Source organism: Notamacropus eugenii, chromosome 6 (assembly GCF_028372415.1).
Source record: "Notamacropus eugenii isolate mMacEug1 chromosome 6, mMacEug1.pri_v2, whole genome shotgun sequence".
In the NCBI taxonomy this organism is placed as follows: Eukaryota; Metazoa; Chordata; class Mammalia; order Diprotodontia; family Macropodidae; genus Notamacropus; species Notamacropus eugenii.
This window is the reverse complement of record NC_092877.1, coordinates 303,460,640-303,479,146: the sequence shown is the minus strand read 5'-3', so window position 1 is coordinate 303,479,146 and position 18,507 is coordinate 303,460,640. Positions and strand designations below refer to the sequence as shown.

At 38.2% G+C, this 18,507-nt stretch overlaps 1 protein-coding gene across 3 annotated transcripts in view; it reads right to left on the bottom strand.

The window, feature by feature from the left end:
- ADAM23 (ADAM metallopeptidase domain 23) overlaps positions 1–18,507 on the bottom strand; it is a 251,703-nt gene that overhangs the window by 124,856 nt on the left and 108,340 nt on the right. For all 3 annotated transcript variants that reach the window (XM_072617376.1, XM_072617378.1, XM_072617377.1), the window contains exon 4: positions 17,360–17,423. In XM_072617376.1, the coding sequence (XP_072473477.1) occupies positions 17,360–17,423 (64 nt within the window). The remainder of the gene's footprint in view (positions 1–17,359; positions 17,424–18,507) is intronic.

Genomic DNA, 18,507 nt, shown 5'->3' with positions numbered 1-18,507 from the left:
TGTCTCCTCAATAAGACTGTAAACTTCTTGGGGGCAAGAACTTTTACCCCTTTTTGTAAGTGCTTAATAAATATTGATTGATTGATTGATTAATCTATTGAACTAGGTTTAATCTGGATAGGTCACTATTAAATGCTTTTCTAATAGTTATAGCAGTTTATTAATTTAGTGTATGGGGGGCACGATTTTTCTACAGAGAATAAGTGACCCAAGGTGGGGGGGGGGGAATTAATCAAGGGCCACATATAAGCAAGAGGCAATTTAATTGGGCTTTGTATGAAAAAACTTTCCATTCATCTACTTTTTAAATCAATAAGTAGGGACATAAAACAATAAGTTATTAAAAAGAACACACTTTAGATCTGTATTACAGTTAGTTAAGGGGCAGTGAAAAAGACAGATGGGAAGAAGAGTGAGAAAGCTAAGAAAGAGATTAAAGATCTGCTACAAAAGGAAATCAGAAGCCAAAGGAGGAAGATATGCCAATGAGGGAGAATGCACTAATCTAGACCCTGCTCATTATATCTCTGCCTACACAGGCTTTGGCTTCAATGTCTTGGCCATCATTTGAATTATATACTGTAATATTATCTGCACTTCATAAAGGAGAAACTTTAGGCCAAGAAAGGTTAAGTAACTTTATTGATCACATAGCTGTAAGTATCAAAGCTGGAATTTGAACCCATGCCACCTAACTCCAAATCTAGCACTTTCACATTTCAGTCATATCCAATTCTCTGTGACTCCATTTGGGGTTTTCTTGGCAAAGATGTTGGAGTCGTTTGCCATTTCCTTCTCCAACTTTTTTTTCAGATGAGGAAACTGAGCAAACACAGTTAAGTGATTTACTCAGCATCACATAGCTAGTAGCTGTCTAAGGCCAGATTTAAACTCAGGAAGTGAGTCTTCCTGATTCCAGGTCTGGCTCTCAACCCACTGTGCCACCTAGCTTTTGCTTACATACCAGTGAACCTTGTCCCCCTTGATGGTCTGATGTTACCAATTCCCTCTTAAACATTCTGATGAAAATTCTAGCAATCTCCAAAGTGTTCCCCTTCTCCTCTTAAGAGCTTTCCGAGGGCAGTGCTGAGGTGAGAACACCTAGAACATCTTGATTTGGCTAACGGTTTCCCTTCTCAAAAACTGATTGCTGTTTAAAGTAGATACCCAGATTGGGCTAGAAGAGAAAGTTTCACCTAAGACTGGAAGTGGAATATGGCAGATTATTAAAAATCAGCACACAAAGATTGACAACTACAGGAGGAGTCTTCAAACTGAGGAAAATGGCCAAAGGGAGGGCCTAGAGGGGACTATTAAATGCTTTAAATAAACATGAGTCAGGCTAATGTAATAACCTGGGATCACCCTATAAGTTTCTCCACATGAATACTTTAGTAAAGATTAGCTATGTCCTTGAAATGGCCTTTTCCTCAGCTACAATGGACGGGAAAAGTAGAGGATACCGTGGGGAAAAAAATTAAGAGGGAAAAATTCGTGATCCCCAAGATTCCCTTCCCTTCTTATCCCCAGGGGATGACCTCCTAATATTAACCAAGGCAAATGGTTCCAGAGCCTTTTACCTAAAGGCTACCTTTGAAGTACACTGTTTTGGCATAATTGGCATATTTTTCTCTTTCCAACACGCACAGACTTAAAATAGAAAAATTCTTAATTTGCTGTCCTTAGTTATGAGGGGATGGCTGGCAGACACTTAGTTTTTAGAAAACTTCCCAAAGGCCAGATGAACATAAGCCAAGGACTACACGCAACCTATAAAGTGTAGCGTTCCCTTATCTGATTTCAAATATTTGTGTTTTACATATTTTTGAGGAAGACATCTGTCTACTGATGATACTACAATCCTAACAAACCGGTTCCTATAATAATAATCTCATTATCTAAGATTTTGCAAGTTTCCAAAGCCCTATGCACATTATCTCAGTCATAATAACTGAGCTTTATATAAGACATTAAAAAAGCACTTTACATATATTATCTCATTTAATATTCACAGCACCTGGGTAAAAGCCGTACCAATGCTATTGGTGAAGCTGTAAATTGACTCAGCCATTTTGGAAAGCAATTTGGAACTACGCCTCCTTGAAAGTCGTTAAACTGTTTATTCATATTCATACCCTTAGATTCAGTGATAAGAGTATTAGATTTAAACATCAAAGAGATCAAAAGGAGAAAAAAAGGATCCATCCATACAAAAATCTTTATAGCAACTTTTCTGTTGTAATAAAAAACAAGAAACAAAGAGAATGTTCATTGACTGTAGAATACCATATGAATGTCAACAAAAGAAAAAGATTCAGAGAAACTTGAGAAAGCTTGTATAATGTGATGCAGAGACAAGTAAGTAGAACCAAGAAAATGATTTATAGAATAACTGCATTGTAAAGGAAAAAATTTAGAAAGACTTAAGGAAAGCAAGTAACATGGTGCACAGAACTCTGGACCTTAATTCAAGAAGATCCGAGTTCAAACAATGTCTCCAACACTTAACTAGCTATGTGACTCAAAGCAAAGCACGTAACTTATGTCTACCTCAGTTTTTCCTTTTGTAAAAGGAGATAATAATAGCAGCTGTCTCACATGGCTGTTGTGAGGATCAAATGAGATTACACATAAAACAATTTACAAACCTTGAAGAGTTATACAAATGTTAGTTATTATTATTATTGCAGAACTAAGAATTCTTATTAGTACAATGAGCAGTAATGATTCCAGAAGGCTGATCCCATCTCAGGATGCAGAAGTGAAGGACTAAAGGTACAGAATGAGACACAGCCAATAAGTGGTTCTGTTTTGTTTGACTATATTTCTTTATTACACAGAGAGACATTTTTTTCTTTTTTGCTTGAAGGGGGATTTTTATGGAGAATGATAAATAATAGTGATGTCCAAAAAAAGAATCTTAATGAAACTTTCATAAAATACACAGAAGAAAACAGAAAGATGCTCTGGAAAGTACAAACAGGACAGTATTAGAATTATTGTGTTGAATTTATGATTTCTTAAAAGATACTCCTAACTAAGATTCATGGCTTTGTGGATAATTCTTTTCTGTCCTTCATCTATGAAAATGATCATTTTTGTTCATGTCTATCAAGATCATAATAAAGAGAGACAAAACAAAAAAATTTTTTAAAAACCAATCCTATGAGGTAGGTCTTATTTATTTTCCCCCTTCTACAGAAGAAACTAAAGTTCCAAGAGAGCAAATGAATTCATATCTGAGGTGAGGTCTTAATGCAGGTCTTCCTAATTCCACGTCCAACCCACATTCCCTCTCCTTTGATTATAGGACTTGATGACAAACCTGTAAATCCAATTATTATTACCATCTTACAACTGAAGAATCTGTTCAGCTTTTTCAGTAATTTTGGCACTTGGCTCACAGGCTTCCTCTCCAAACCACATCTTGCTATCACACTCATGGATATCAGTATTCATGTTGATGACTCCATAACATCCTAGCCACACAATTCTCCAGCCTCTTAACTACTTTTCCCTTTCCCACACTTCAGCCACACTAATGTAGTCAAACTTGAGACTTCACCATTCCAAAGAACTGCTATCACCTTGAAGACAGGCAGCTAGGCAGCCCAATGGATAGATAAAGCTCTAGGTCTGGAGTAAGAAAAACCTGAATTCAAATTTGACCTCAAATACTTACAAGCTATGTGAACCTGGAAAAAACACAACTTCCTTCTGCCTTGATTGCCTCATCTGCAAAGTGAGGATAACAAGAGCACCTACCTCTCAGGGTTGCCGTGAGTGCAAATGAAACATTTGTAAAGTGCTTTTCAAACCTAAAAGTCATATGCAAGTGCTAGCTATTATTATGAGTAGAGCTAATGTTATCTAAGATCTTTAATTTTAAAATTCCATTCTGTGACAGTCTCTCAATCTTCTACCTCTCTCTGTCTCTGTCTCTGTCTCTGTCTCTGTCTCTCTCTCTCTCTCTCTCTCTGTCTCTCTGTCTCTCTCTCTCTCTATTTCTTTCTCTCTCTCTTTCTGTGTATGTGTGTCTGTCACACACACACACATACACACACACACACACACACTAAATCTCTTATTTATCCTTATCAAGATCTCTGGTCCTTGGTTCCTCCTTATTCTCTCAGTCTCTCCCCACTCCTATAGACTCATCTGTCTCTATTTTCAGTCTTGAATTCATGGTCTGCCATGTTAATAATTCTCTAGCCATCAATTTAGAATCCTTCACTCCTTTAACCTTTCCCTATTCCCAACCGGCTCTTCTTCAACCCTGGGTAAGCTCCTCTGTCCAATTTTTCTGTTCCTACATCTAGGCTTTTAGGAATCATTGAAAAAACACAAAGTCAAGCTGATTTCACCTACTAAAAATTTATGGTGCGTTAACTTAGCAGGCAATTCACTGCTGCTTCCTATCATCTGCATTTCATTCTCTGGTTAGATATTTGTTGAATTGTAATTTTATTGAATAATGTGAAATAAAACAAATATCTTTCATAATATTCTCAGTCTTGCTATCGCTCTCTGACTAGGCTAAGAAAAAGTGGGAAGAAGAAAGAACTGAGTTAACTGAATATTTTCTGATTATTGAACCAGAAAAATAAAAATCAAGATGTTCTTCAACAATAATCTCTTGTTATTTATGGTATCTTTACAATATAAGTAATATGCCAATAACAAGTTGTGTTATTGATTGATTCCCCCATAATGCCTAGAAATCACTATCAGAATTCATTGGGTATTTTCTGCGTACTATAGAAGACATAGCCTTTGCCTTTAAGAACTTTATAGAATAGTTAGGGAGATAAGACTAATCTATATAAGATGGTTAGTAAGCAATACAAAACTGTAAATAGCTTAATATATGTCTGCCACAAATGAAGTAGAAATTCAAAGACGAGAAAAATCAATAGGAGTAGTTGGGGGATGGTTTTATTAAGAAGATGAACTTTTAACTGATCCTTAAAGAATAACCAAGACTTGGTAGGGTAGACAGCTTTATAGGCAGGTGGAATAACACAAGAAAATCACAGAGGCTCCTACCTACATGATTTACCAATGAATTATCTTGTACCTGTTGGACAAATATGATTAGACTAGAAAGTTCATATTAAGGACTTATGGATAATAGAGTTGAATTATTAGGAATAATTTGCAGGAAGGGGAGGGCAACCTACCTATCACACTTTATAGTGTCAGATGTAGAGTAGGCTCTAGAATCAAAAATATAACATGTGTGAAAGCATTTTTTAACAGCAATGAGCTATATCCATGAAAGGTATAACTATTTTTGCTGACATGGTTATTTTAATAAAAGCATCAATCATAGTAAACTCCAAAATTCCCCTGCCTGACCACAGTCACCTGTTGCCTCACCTCTCCCACTCTGACACACGAATCCTGCTATTTGCCCTCATCAGAAGTTCTGGTCTCTTTATCCTTCCCTATAATCTCAGTCTAGTTCCCACTATCTAAAATCAGTCATGAATACAGAAGGAAGACCATAATCATAAAACTTGGTTCCTACAAAAATTACTTTCTGCTGCCCTAGCACGGTATGGAAATGAGCTGGTATTCTAAAAGATTATACCAGAGCACAAATCCTCACAGGTGACACAGTTGTGGGAAGCCTCTAAATACAGGCCCTGCACCAGACCGTGTCTGCAGTCCAAGGACCACCATCAAGCTAAATATGAAGAAGTTCATTACCTGAAGTTTGACCACTAAATTTTATTGTTATTATTTACTAATAATAGTGAAGGCAACGATCTCTATTTATCTCAGTTATCATAAGGAAAACCTTAGGCTATAACAGACAAGCTACTAAAAATGGCTTATTTTCACAGTCAGAATATCCTTTGCTTTAGGATATTTGGAGATATTTTAGGATATTTAGGACCTTGACTGGTCCTCTATTCACTACCATAGCATTTGTATATATAGCATCTTAAAATTGGCATAGCACTAATATGCTATCTCATTTGATCCTTACAACAATCTGGTAAGTAGTAGGTGTTATTATTATCTCCATTTCAGAGATGAGAAAACTGAGACTGAGGGAAGGTAAGGGATTTGCCCAATATCACACAGATCCTAAGTGTCGGAAGCACTTGAACTCAAGTCTTCCTGATTCCCAGTCCATCACTCTCAACACACTCACTAAACCATCAAGCTTCTCTGACTTGATAGGTACAACAACCAATGAAACAAAAATTAAAAACAGCCTTCAGTTTTGTTCAGACCCCTGTCCGTGACACAGAGACAGTGAGGGAGTGGTAGAAAGGAGAGACTCCTATGAATCAAAGAATTATTAAGCCATGATGCTAATTTAACTTCTCATATTTAATGTACAAGCTATAATCCCTGTCCGATGACCAATGAGTTGATGTACCATTAGAGGAAATGAACAGGATCCATAGAAAAATTTAAATTAATTCAGAAGATTTCCTTAAGTGCATGAAATGGGATGGTAATTCCTTGATTCTTTTTGGCAAGATAAATAACAGAATTAGTACAGTTGATAACAAGAAGCCCCCTTTTGTGAATTACTAAGTCACTATACCTTTTAGTAGCCACAATGACCAGAAATGAAATGATTATGAAGATGTCAGTAGCTGGCATGACAAGATCTGCTGCAGATGGTGAAACTGTCAAGTTCTTCACAAAATTTCTCAATATCCTCTAAATGAGAGTGACATACACTTTGATAATGATGACTGTGGTACAAAGGTAGGCACAGGAGATAATGATAAAAATTAGATTGGAAAACATAGTTTGGGATCAAACAATGAAATAAACCAGCAATTGTAGACTTATGCTTCAGAAATACACCAATGAGACTGAGTAGTCACAAAGTGTGCCACAAATTAGTCCAAATAGCTTCAAATTCTCCTAGGTAGTCACTGACTACAGGAAGAAGATAAAGCATGTCTTAAGTGTTCACTATGTGCCAGTCACTGTGCCAAGTGCAAAGAATACAAATAAAAGCTAAAAGAAAGATAGTTCCTATCCTCAGAATGCTTACATTCTAATGGGGGAAACAATACAGATAAGAGAACTAGAATTAGGGCAGAGTCATGACTTGAGCCAAGTTTAAAGTGAAGATGGTATGAGAATTTCCTCAAAAGGAAATTCCAAGAATTTATCATTCAGAGAAGGTAAGTTGAGTGGAGACATTGCCAGCATGAGGACATTGGGGCAGTGAATTGGGTGTCTATTGGGGGAAAACAAGAGTACAAGAAGACATTGGACAACATAAAAAAAGCATATTCTCTGTGGATGAGAGGATTGCTATTTCAACAAAATTTCAAAAGAAGCCTTAGGACACCCAGGTATCCTGATGGCAAGAAGCACAGCACCAAAAATACTTCTAGAGTTCACTTACGTTCTATATGACCGTTAAGCTTTTAAGGGTAATATACCATGAAAAGATATAGTCAATCTTTCCCTAAAGAGTCCTTAACAGTGTTGTCCAGAAATGTGACATACACTGAAGACACTGATCAAAAGTGTACAAGATGACAGTATGGCATAAGATGGCACTGTATTCAAAGAATAGGGACATGTCTATGACAAAGACTAGCAACATGGGACACAGGACAGTCAGTAGGAGCACAGACTGTCAGAGCTGGAAGGAACCTTACAGACCACCTAGTCCAACCTGTCTTTGAACAAGCTTCCCTTCTACAGTTTCCAAATCTTCATGAACCATTTTATCTGCTAGTATAACAAGGAGATGTCTACTAACCTAAGACCTTCATCAGTTTCATAAACAATGTCCCATGTAAAGTCTCAATGGAAGAGAAATTCTTTTACCATTTCATAGATGTTGAAATCCACCAGGTATTCCAGTTTCAGTTGGCATCAAATCTGGCAAAACTGCAGGGACTTCACAATGAAATCCATGTTCATTGGAAAAGTAAAGTTGATTAAAGATGTAGATTGTAGAAATTAGAAGGCACAGGGTATAGTGAGCTGGACTCATTGGCAGAAGACTTGGACAGGTACTGGCTGTGTGACCCTGGGTAACTTGCATGACCTTCTCAGTGCCCTAGGCAAATCTCTACAACAAGAAATTGTGGTGCAATTAAGCATTTGTATTGGTGGCAAGAGTTTGCTCCTTGAGAATTCCCCATACTAATGACATCATAGGTCTGGTTTGGGAAAAAAAATTATCTATGTACAAAAAGACATTTATAAAATGACTATCTAGCCATATAGAAAAATTCTTGAACCTCATATAATGTTATATATCCACATTGTGACTTCTCAGGGAAGAATCTTTCATATACACGTAATGATACAGTATTTGATTACTTGCTTTGTGACCCTCTAAAACATCTGTATCTCCTTTACTGATGGAAACACTTTGAATTCATTTAAAACCACCTCTTCACAGAAATTTTCCAAAGCATAGCATGGTACCTGGCACATACTTAATGTTTACTGAAATGAACTGAATTTTTACAACTAGACAACCACCTGAGAGTGAGTTGGGCCCATCCTGGCAGTGAACAGAGGCCAGGTAAAGACTGGCAGTAGGCATGCTAGACTAATTTAACTAGACTAACTCCCAGCTCTTCCTTTTAAGTACAAGTTAATTGTGTCTTTTGAAGCAAATTCCCAAAACATCAGACACACATTCACTGTGTAAAATATAGCATAAAAACAAATTTCAAAGACAAATATAGAATGATTTTAGATTATCACTATCTCTGAATCTATTTTGTGTGAATAATCAAGAAATGAGCTAAGCACGATGGACCTGTAGTTCCTTCTACAGGGGGTAGGGAGACAAGTGTTGAGAATGGAGGATCACATATTCAAAAGTACTGAGTTTCAGTAGGATCAAGGGCAAATTGGCATCCTCAATGGCTGAAACCAATATGGTAAAGGCCCAGAAGCAGAGGGCCACCAAGTTGCCTAAGGAGAGGCAAACTTCTGCTTTCTGGAAAAGCAAAGATTACAGTTTCCATGCCAACCAATACTGTCAGTGGCCATTGTACTTCTAACTTGGGAGAGGCAGGGAAGACTCATCCAAAAAAAAAAAAATGACTGTGTATTTCAAACATTTTACAACTTTGAAGGAAATATACATTTCAGGGGGCAAAGCCAAGATGGTGGAATAGAAAGATGCACATACACTAGCTCTTCCCCCACAGCCCATAAAATACCTGTAAAGAAAGACTCTCAACAAATTCTAGAGTAGCAGAAGCCACAGAACAACAGAGTGGAGGAGATTTCTAACCCAGGGTGAACTGAAAGGCTAACAGGAAAGGTCCGTTGCACTGGACACAGAGTGGAGCCCAGCCCAGCCTTGGCCTCACAACATGCTGGGAGGAGGACCAGAGTAGGCCTTGGGGCGGAATCCCCAGCAGCAGTAGCAGCTGTTTGCAGATCCCTTGAGCTATAGGAGCCAAAGGTCAGTGAGAGTGTTTTTTCAGCTGGCCAGGAAGGGAACAGGGTCTTTCCATAGTTCCAGCCTCAGGCAAAGGCCACAGCAGCCTGCATCTATTGTTGGATTGTAAAGCCCCTAGGGAGGCTGAGCAGTTGATCCTTATCTCAGCCCTGTGTGGCAGCCCTGCCTCTAACTAATGCTCCTGGAGGAATTGAGTAGCTGATCTTTATCTCACACGGAATGGCAGCCCTCACCCACCTAAAGCCCCTGGGGGAACTGAGCATCTTATCTGAATCTCAGTCCCCCAGTGCTGGCTTGGTGGAACTGGAGGCCAGGTAGTCCTAGAGAGGAAACTACTACTCACAGATTCTGGGCACAAAAGTTTCTTGTTGCTCCCAGACCAGTGTACATGCTTGATTGTGCCACCTTGGAGGAACTGAGATCTTACAGATCCCCAAAGTATACCCTAGTCTTGACAAAGGACCTAAAAGTCAAGTAACTGGTTGGGAAAATGCCCAAAAAAGGGGAAAAAATAAGACTACAGAAGCTTACTTTCTTGGGGAACAGATGTTTTCTCCCATCCTTTCAGATGAGAAAGAACAATGCTTACCGTCAGGAAAAGACATAAAAGTCAAGGCTTCTGTACCCCAAATATCCAAAATAAATATTCAGTGGTCTCAGGCCATGGAAGAACTCAAAAAGGATTTTGAAAATCAAGTAAGAGAGGTGGAGGAAAAATTGGGAAGAGAAATGAAAGAGATGCAAGAAAATCATGAAGAGCAAGTCAACAGCTTACTAAAGAACACCCAAAAAAAATGCTGAAGAAAATCACACCTTTAAAAATAGGCTAACTCAATTGGCAAAAGAGGTTCAAAAAGCCAATGAGGAGAAGAATGCTTTCAAAAGCAGAATTAGCCAAATGGAAAAGGAGGTTCAAAAGCTCACTGAAGAAAATAGTTCTTTAAAAATTAGAATGGAACAGATGGAGGCTAATGACTTTATGAGAAACCAAGAAATCATAAAACAAAACCAAAAGAATGAAAAAATGGAAGATAATGTGAAATATCTCATTGGAAAAACAACTGACCTAGAAAATAGATCCAAGAGAGACAATTTTAAAATTATGGGACACCTGAAAGCCAGGATCAAAACAAGAGCCTAGACACCATCTTTCATAAAATTATCAAGGAAAACTGCCCTGATATTCTAGAACAGAGGGCAAAATAAATATTGAAAGAATCCACCCATCACCTTCTGAAAGAGATCCAAAAAGGGAAACTCCTAGGAATATTTTAATCAAATTCCAGAGTTACCAGGTCAAGGAGAAAATATTGCAAGCAGCTAGAAAGAAACAATTTGAGTATTGTGGAAATACAATCAGGATAACACAAGATCTAGCAGTTTCTACATTAAAGGATCGAAGGGCGTGAAATATGATATTCCAGAAGTCAAAGGAACTAGGACTAAAATCAAGAATCACCTACCCAGCAAAACTGAGTATAATACTTCAGGTAAAAAATGGTCTTTCAATGAAATAGAAGACTTTCAAGCATTCTTGATGAAAAGACCAGAGCTGAAAAGAAAATTTGACTTTCAAACACAAGAATCAAAAGAAGCATGAAGAGGTAAACAGGAAAGAGACATTATAAGGGACTTACTAAAGTTGAACTGTTTATATTCCGACGTGGAAAAACAATATTTGTAACTCTTGAAACTTTTTTCAGTATCTGGGTAGTTAGTGGGATTATACAGAGAGAGAGAGAGAGACAGAGACAGAGAGACAGAGAGAGAGACAGACAGACAGACAGACAGAACAGGGTGAGTTGAATATGAAGGGATCATATCTAAAAATATAAAATTAAGGAGTTAGAAAGGAATATATTGGTAGGAGAAAGGGAGAAATGGAATGGGGCAAATTATCTCTCATAAAAGAGGCAAGAAAAAGACTTTTCAATGGAGGGGAAAGGGGGGGGAGGTAAAAGGGAAAACATGAAGCTTATTCTCATCACATTTGACTCAAGCAAGGAATAAAATGCACACTCATTTTGGTATGAAAACCTGTCTTACAATACAGGAAATTAGGGGAGAAGGGGATAAGCAGGGTGAGGGGGATGATGGAAAGGAGGGCAATGGGATGAGGGAGCAATTAGAAGTCAACACTCTTGGGAAGGGACAAGGTCAAAAGAGAATAGAAGAAATGGGGGGCAGGATAGGATGGAGGGAGATATAGTTAGTCTTACACAACATGACTATTATGGAAGTCATTTGCAAAACTACACATATATAGCCTATATTGAATTGCTTGCCTTCCCAATGGGGATGGGTGGGGAGGGAAGAAGGAAGAGAAGTTGGAACTCAGAGTTTTAGGAACAATTGTTGAGTATTGCTCTTGCATACAACTGGGAAATAAGAAATACAGGTAATGGGGTATAGAAATTTATCTTGCCCTACAGGACAAAAGAGAAAATGAGGATAAGGGAAGGGAGGGATGTTAGAAGGGAGGGCAGATTGATGGTAGGGGTAATTAGAATACTTGACGTTTTGGGGTGGGGGAGGGGAGAGATGGGGAGAAAATTACGAACTCAAAATTTTGTGGAAATGATTGTTGTAAACTTAAAATAAATAAATAAATTTTTTAAAAATATACATTTCACGTAAAAAGGATTATTTAACTTCATCATAATTTCATAGTAGTGCACATCTGGTATAGGACTATACCAGCAATTTGTTACAACATTTCAGACAATATTGGTTCATTTCTTTTAGTCACAGTTATAAAATTCTGAGAGAGAGAAATAGAGACAGAGAGACAGAGACAGAGAGACAGAGACAGAGACATGGGGAAAGAGAAAGCATGCACACAAATACCCCAATCATGTAAGAGGTAAAGAACATAATCTCCATGGGTCATTTAGCTCAATTGTCAGCGGCAGGGATAAAGCAGTGAATGAAAAACTTGGGTAATAACAGATAGGCGACTAAAGATGACTTCTCGCCCCAGTCAGAAAATCCTTTGTTTCAATGACTAGCCACCTTCCAAAGTCTTCCTGATTATAAATTCTCCCTTTTGTGGACTCAGATGACCTCTAGAGGCCAATTAGGTCTTGCATTTCCAAATCAATTGACTCAGAAATTCTCCTCCACAAAGTTTGGATCCAGTTACTACAGCATGCCAAGGTAGCGGGACAATTTGCTGAGTGTATAAAGTTTCTGTACAATTCTTTCTACTTAAGACTCATGATTCAGCAACCGCAGTGCTCACTGCTGCTGGCACAGTGGAGGGAGGGAGGCTCTGATCTGCAGAAGTACCAGTTTATCTTGCCTAGTTTAGCATTTCTGCTCACGTTCCTTAGTGTTAACTTTTAAGGAGATTAAACAAAACCCAAGAGGCCCAAGGAAACATTTTTTTACCTTCCACTGAGGGGGAAGGGGAGAAAACTACAATGCAACACATGGATATCTATCTCTTATAGACTAAGTTTAAATGCCAATCACCCGTGGGAAATTTCAGAAATTTGTTCTTAATTACAAGGTAAAAGATCCTCATTGAACATTCAAGTATTCCCTGAAAGGCAGGATTTACTTGGGCATTATTTAGAATATACAGATTGATGGAACTTCAGGTCAGTGAGTTTGGGGAATTCACAATGTGGAAAATTCCTCTGTTGATGCAGATCATAAGATGTAACTTACAGCCTTGCCCATGCTCACACAATTAGGATATGTCAAAGACAAGACTTGAACCTGGTCTTCCTGACTCCGTGACGAGTCCTCTGTTCACTCTGCCATGCTGACTCTCTTAGTTGAGATACTAATTATAAGAATCAAACATACAATTTCCCATGCGACCCCACACAATAAACTATACTGATATACAGGTTAGCAATCTGGGAAAAATTCACCTATTTCTGATAAGCCACATACTTTTCCCTTCTGAGCTGTGGTAAGAGGAAGCATAGGACAGTGAGAAGAATACAAGATTTGAAAGTAGAAGATGAATTCTAACTATAAGCCTGAGAAAATTAAAGTTCTTTAAGCCTTGGTTTCTCCATCAATAAAATGAGAATAATATTCTCAGAACTACTGTAAGAGTAATGTTGAATTACTCTTCTCACAATGTTGTAAAAAATCAAAGCCTCACAACAAAGCATACGTGAAACATCCTATAAATTTTAAAACTATTTATAATATATGTAATATATGATATGTACACAATTAATTACATCATACATAAGCATATATAAGACATTTATTGAGCTATAATTATTATAATTATCAGTTATTCTCCTCACTCAGCACCCTGGAAAGACAATTGCAGAATATAATGAAAGCTTACTAAGAAGGACTCAATTTATTCTTAATTTTTTCATTATTCCACCTGATTTGAACTAAAATTTATCCTTAAACTGACTTCAAGTTAGTCAAATACAGGAATTAACTAATACTTCAGGCACTTGGTTAATCTACTTAAGACAATGCCATCTGTAGTCTCTGTGCCTTTGTCCATGCTGTCTCTCATGCTTGGAACACCCTTCCATCACCACCTCAGGCTCTTGGAATCCCTAGCTCCCTTCAAGAATTCTACACAAGTATTACCTTCTACACAAGACTTTTCTTAATCTTCCAAGTTATCAGGGATCTTCTCACATCCCTAAAATTGCTTTCAATTTGTTTGTATACTAATTACTAATATATTATATCTGTATATATTTTGTACTGACTTATCTGGATCTGCTTCAGTGGATTTCCTCCCAAAGCACCAAAATGATTTTGTTTTCTCTTTGTACATATTTTATTTTATTTATCTATCTGCATGATGTTTCCTGAGTTGAATGTAAACTTCTTAAAGACAGGGACTGATTCATTTCCGTTTTCATATCCCCAGCACCAGGTACATTTAATTGCATTGAACACACTATTTTAAGAACTTCTGTGCATGACTTACACAAAAATCAATTTTAGTTATTGCAAATTCCTACCTAATTAATTAGGCTTAAACAAGATTTCTCCTTGGAAGCCATTACCAATTAATTTAAGTTACCTGACAAGAAGAAAACTCTAGATCTTAAAAAAAAATACTGCAATGCAGTCTTTTCATTCATTCAGACTAGTTTTCCCTAAATTCCACCAAATTAGTAGATATTATGGTACTGTGTGTCTGGAAGCAAGATCTCTTAATGGACCTCAGCTAGAAGAGTCCTCAATGGTCTACCCAGGAGCCCTTCTGCAGTTGAATTCCTGACCTGTGTCACATGAATAAGGAGGGTGTTTGGTGGCACTAGATTGGTGGTGATAATCAGTTTCTTCTCTTGCTCCTCCTTTCCTTATCCTCTATTTTCCCACTTGTTTGTTTCTTTTTATTTCTCCTCAGTAAGTAGTTTTCAATGGGTACAGCTTAGCCGGCAGGAAGCACTAATAACTAAATGATAAAGGCCAAATGACAATTTATTATCTCACTTTTTTGGTAACCCATTCCTGAGAGTTAAATTGTGATTTATATGTAAATGAAGGCTCCCCAGCTTTTAATCTAACTCCACTTTCTAGTCAAAATCTCTTTTCCTTCCTTTTCTCCCGCCTGGTCACTCCTCCTAAACTTTAGTGTTGGTTCAATCTTATGACCTTCAATTCCTCTAATGGTCCTTGTTCCCAAAGATTCAGCTCTCACTCTTTTCCTTTTATAGGTAACGTCCTCTACTCTAGACTTCCTAAACCCTTTTATCTTTGGGTACTTATGAACCGTGTCAATCCTTTACCCCTCAGTTACCTCCATCAGAGAATCACTGAATCTCAAAGTTGGATAGGACCTCAAAGACCTTGAAGTCTAATGCATTTCTGATTCCCCCCCCCCCAAAAATCTTGGTACAACGTTATCAGTAAATGACCTACACTTAAAGATCTCTTAAGAGGGAGCACTCCCCGCCAAACGAGGTGGTTCCCTTCTCTTACAGAGAGATCCTTAGGAAGATTTTCCACACATCAAGCCAAAAGTCATGGACCCTGCCCCCCTCCCTACCCTCAAATTCAACCAGTTTTCCTAATTATATATGAGCCTGTGGGCTCATAGAAACCAAGATTACAGAATAGCCCTTCAAATAAATATTGCTTTCTCCATTACTGCTCCCTGGGTGGATGATCAGGCTGGAGGAAGTCCTGAAAATGACAAACTCAAGTCCTCTAGTCTCAACAGTCCTTTTAATTCTCCCTGATTGACTCTCACTAGTCAAAAAGGCTATCCCAGACCTCCTTGATTCTCCTCAAGTTCCCAAAGACACCCCCAGTAACTTTTTTCTATGCAGAAGATCTCATCTCCCACGTGACTGAAAGATTTAAAATTCTTCTGAAGCTTCCTCATCCACCCTCCTTAACACCTCTAAACCCCTCTGTATCTTCATCCATCCTCTCTTCTCTTCTACCCTTGGAGGAAGAGAGAGGCCTCATTTTGCTTTGTGTTTATAGTCCTGATCCACTTCCCTAGAGGTCACAGCGGATAGAGTGCTAGGCAGGGAGTCAGGATGTCCTGAGTTCAGTTCTACCTCAGATATTTACTACTTGTGTGGCCCTGAGCAAATCACTTAACCTCTGTCTGCCTATTTCCTCAACTGTAAACACCTACTCCCAGAGTTGTGAGGCTCAAATGAGATATTTATAAAGTACTAAGGACAGCACCTGATACATAGTCAGCACTTAATCAATTCCTGTTTCCTTCCTTCCTACCCTCTCCTTCAGGAGCTTCCCCATGGATCATTACCTCTCTCTCTCTCTCATCTCTCTTCAGCTACTTTTTCCTTCCCTATTGTCTAAAAGTACACTCCATTCTCCCTTTACTCAAATTCTTTTCCTAAACCCTACCATTTCTCTTCTCTTCTCTCTCTCTCTCTCTGTCTCTGTCTCTGTGCCCCTCTGTCTCTGTCTCTCTGTGTCTCTCTCTGTCTCCCTCTCTCTCTGTCTCTGTCTCTGTCTGTGTCTCTGTGTCTCTGTGTCTGTCTCTGTCTCTCTCTCTCTCTCTCTGTCTCTCTCTCTCTCTCTTTCTCTCCCCCCCTTTTTACTGTAAAACTACTAAATGGTCCCCTAAAATCATGCCTCTACCTTCCCACTATCCTTCGCCCTCCATTACAATCTGACTTCTGGCCCCACTACTCCACAGAAATTTAGTTACTAAATCCATTGGACTTTCCTTATTTGTTATTTGTTCTTATTTTCTTATTTGTTATCCTCTTTGACTTCTTCCTACGACTTTTGACAATGATGATCACCCAGGGTACCTGTTGTAAAGCAGAGTCCTCCTTCTCCCTTACAGCAAGTCCTATTCATTCCACTTCTAGAGCATTCATCACCTTCTCTCCACTCTCATGGTCACTATCTTATTTCAGGCCCTGGTCACCTCTCACCTAAAATACTGTCAGCCCTCTAGGACACCTATCTCTATTCCTAACTCTGCCATTCTAGCTGCAACACCATAGGCGAATCAATTATCCTATCTTGCCCTGATGTCCTTATTTTAAAATAAGATAGGCAGTCTATAATGATCATGAGGTCTCTTCTAGCTCTATAATTTAAAGTCTATCACAATTGTTCTGTGTTCCTGAATTCAGTCTTTGTTGTTTAGCTTTTTAATTCATCACACCACCCATTTACCCTAAACTCCCTATATAGACAACCAATAGAACATATTTTTTTAAAAGGGTACATTCATATATTACCTTTTACTATTAGCATTGCTAAGAATAAAGAAATCACCCCCCACATAGTCTTAGTCACAGTAACTGTGGATGTTGTTTATACTTCTGATACTAACAATCATTCATTAACTAGAGAAGGTAGCAGTTATTGCACATGAATAAGAGGAGAAGCCCCTTTGCCTGGCAGAGACACTAAAATAAATGAAACATTTACGAGCTTTGACAAAGTAGACTTTTCCTCTGGAAATAGCCCGCACACTGATCTTTTTGACCATACCTTAGAGTACTGTGGTTTTCCATCTTCATAATGAATCTCTACATAATCAGAAGACAGCAAACCACTGCAAAGGAAAGAAAATAAGAGCCATTAATGCACCAATAATAATGGCACACAACTCAATACATGGAAACAAGGAATATTAAGATCACACTGACCAGTGAAATGCACAGATACAAAAGTTTGGTTGGGAGTTGACAGTTTCAAACTTCTCCATTACTAAGCATTTTCTCCAGCTAAAACTAGACAAATACCTCTTAATGTCCCAAACAATTCTCTAAGACTATAAATTGCAGAACAGTTAACAATTTGCATGAGTGAAGGTAGAGGGAGTTTCAAGGGGAGACATCTACATTGATAAAATCAAAGGTCTGGATCTGTGTTAGTTACCTAACATTATCTTCTTTCATTAAGGAAAAATATCATTTTTCACTTCTGGATTGTTGACTACATGATTGTGATTCACTTTTCACTGAGATGTGATAAGACCAGGGAATTTTGTATATTTTACCAAGCTGCTTCCATTGCTAGTACAGTACTACACAAACCTGGCACTCTGTGTCCTGCCAAAACATAAGCACCAGTGCCTTGCCTTTATTCTGACTCTGATTTCATCAGTATAGATACTCTTTAAAATTGTCTAAGGCTTAGTATCATGCAGCTAGTATGTGTCCTGTGGTACAATTTGAACTCAGGCCTTCTTGACTCTAAGGTTGGCGTAAATAGATGAGAGAGAGAGAGAGAGAGAGAGAGAGAGATGTGACATACCAAGCTGCCTTTCACTCTGCACATTTCAAGTGCTCAATAAACTCTTTTTAGATTGAAATGAATTGCCAAAAAACACTCTTATTCTTAATTACCCAGGACCTCAAATGCTTTAATTCATCGTACAACAGCTAAATATGAAAGTCGCTACAGTCTCCAACCTAACTGGTTTTGAGAAACAATTAAGCTTCTGAGTTGGGTCAGAAAGGGGATCTAGGACCAGTCTGGGAAGTGGAGCAGACAGGCAGATTTTCAGATAAGGAAGATCTTTCTAACAATTGGAGCTGTCCAAAAATATAATAGGCTGCTTTGTGAGGTGGTGAATTACCCACCACTAGAGATGCTCAAGCAGAGAGCAGTCACTTGCCAAGGTTATCATAGAG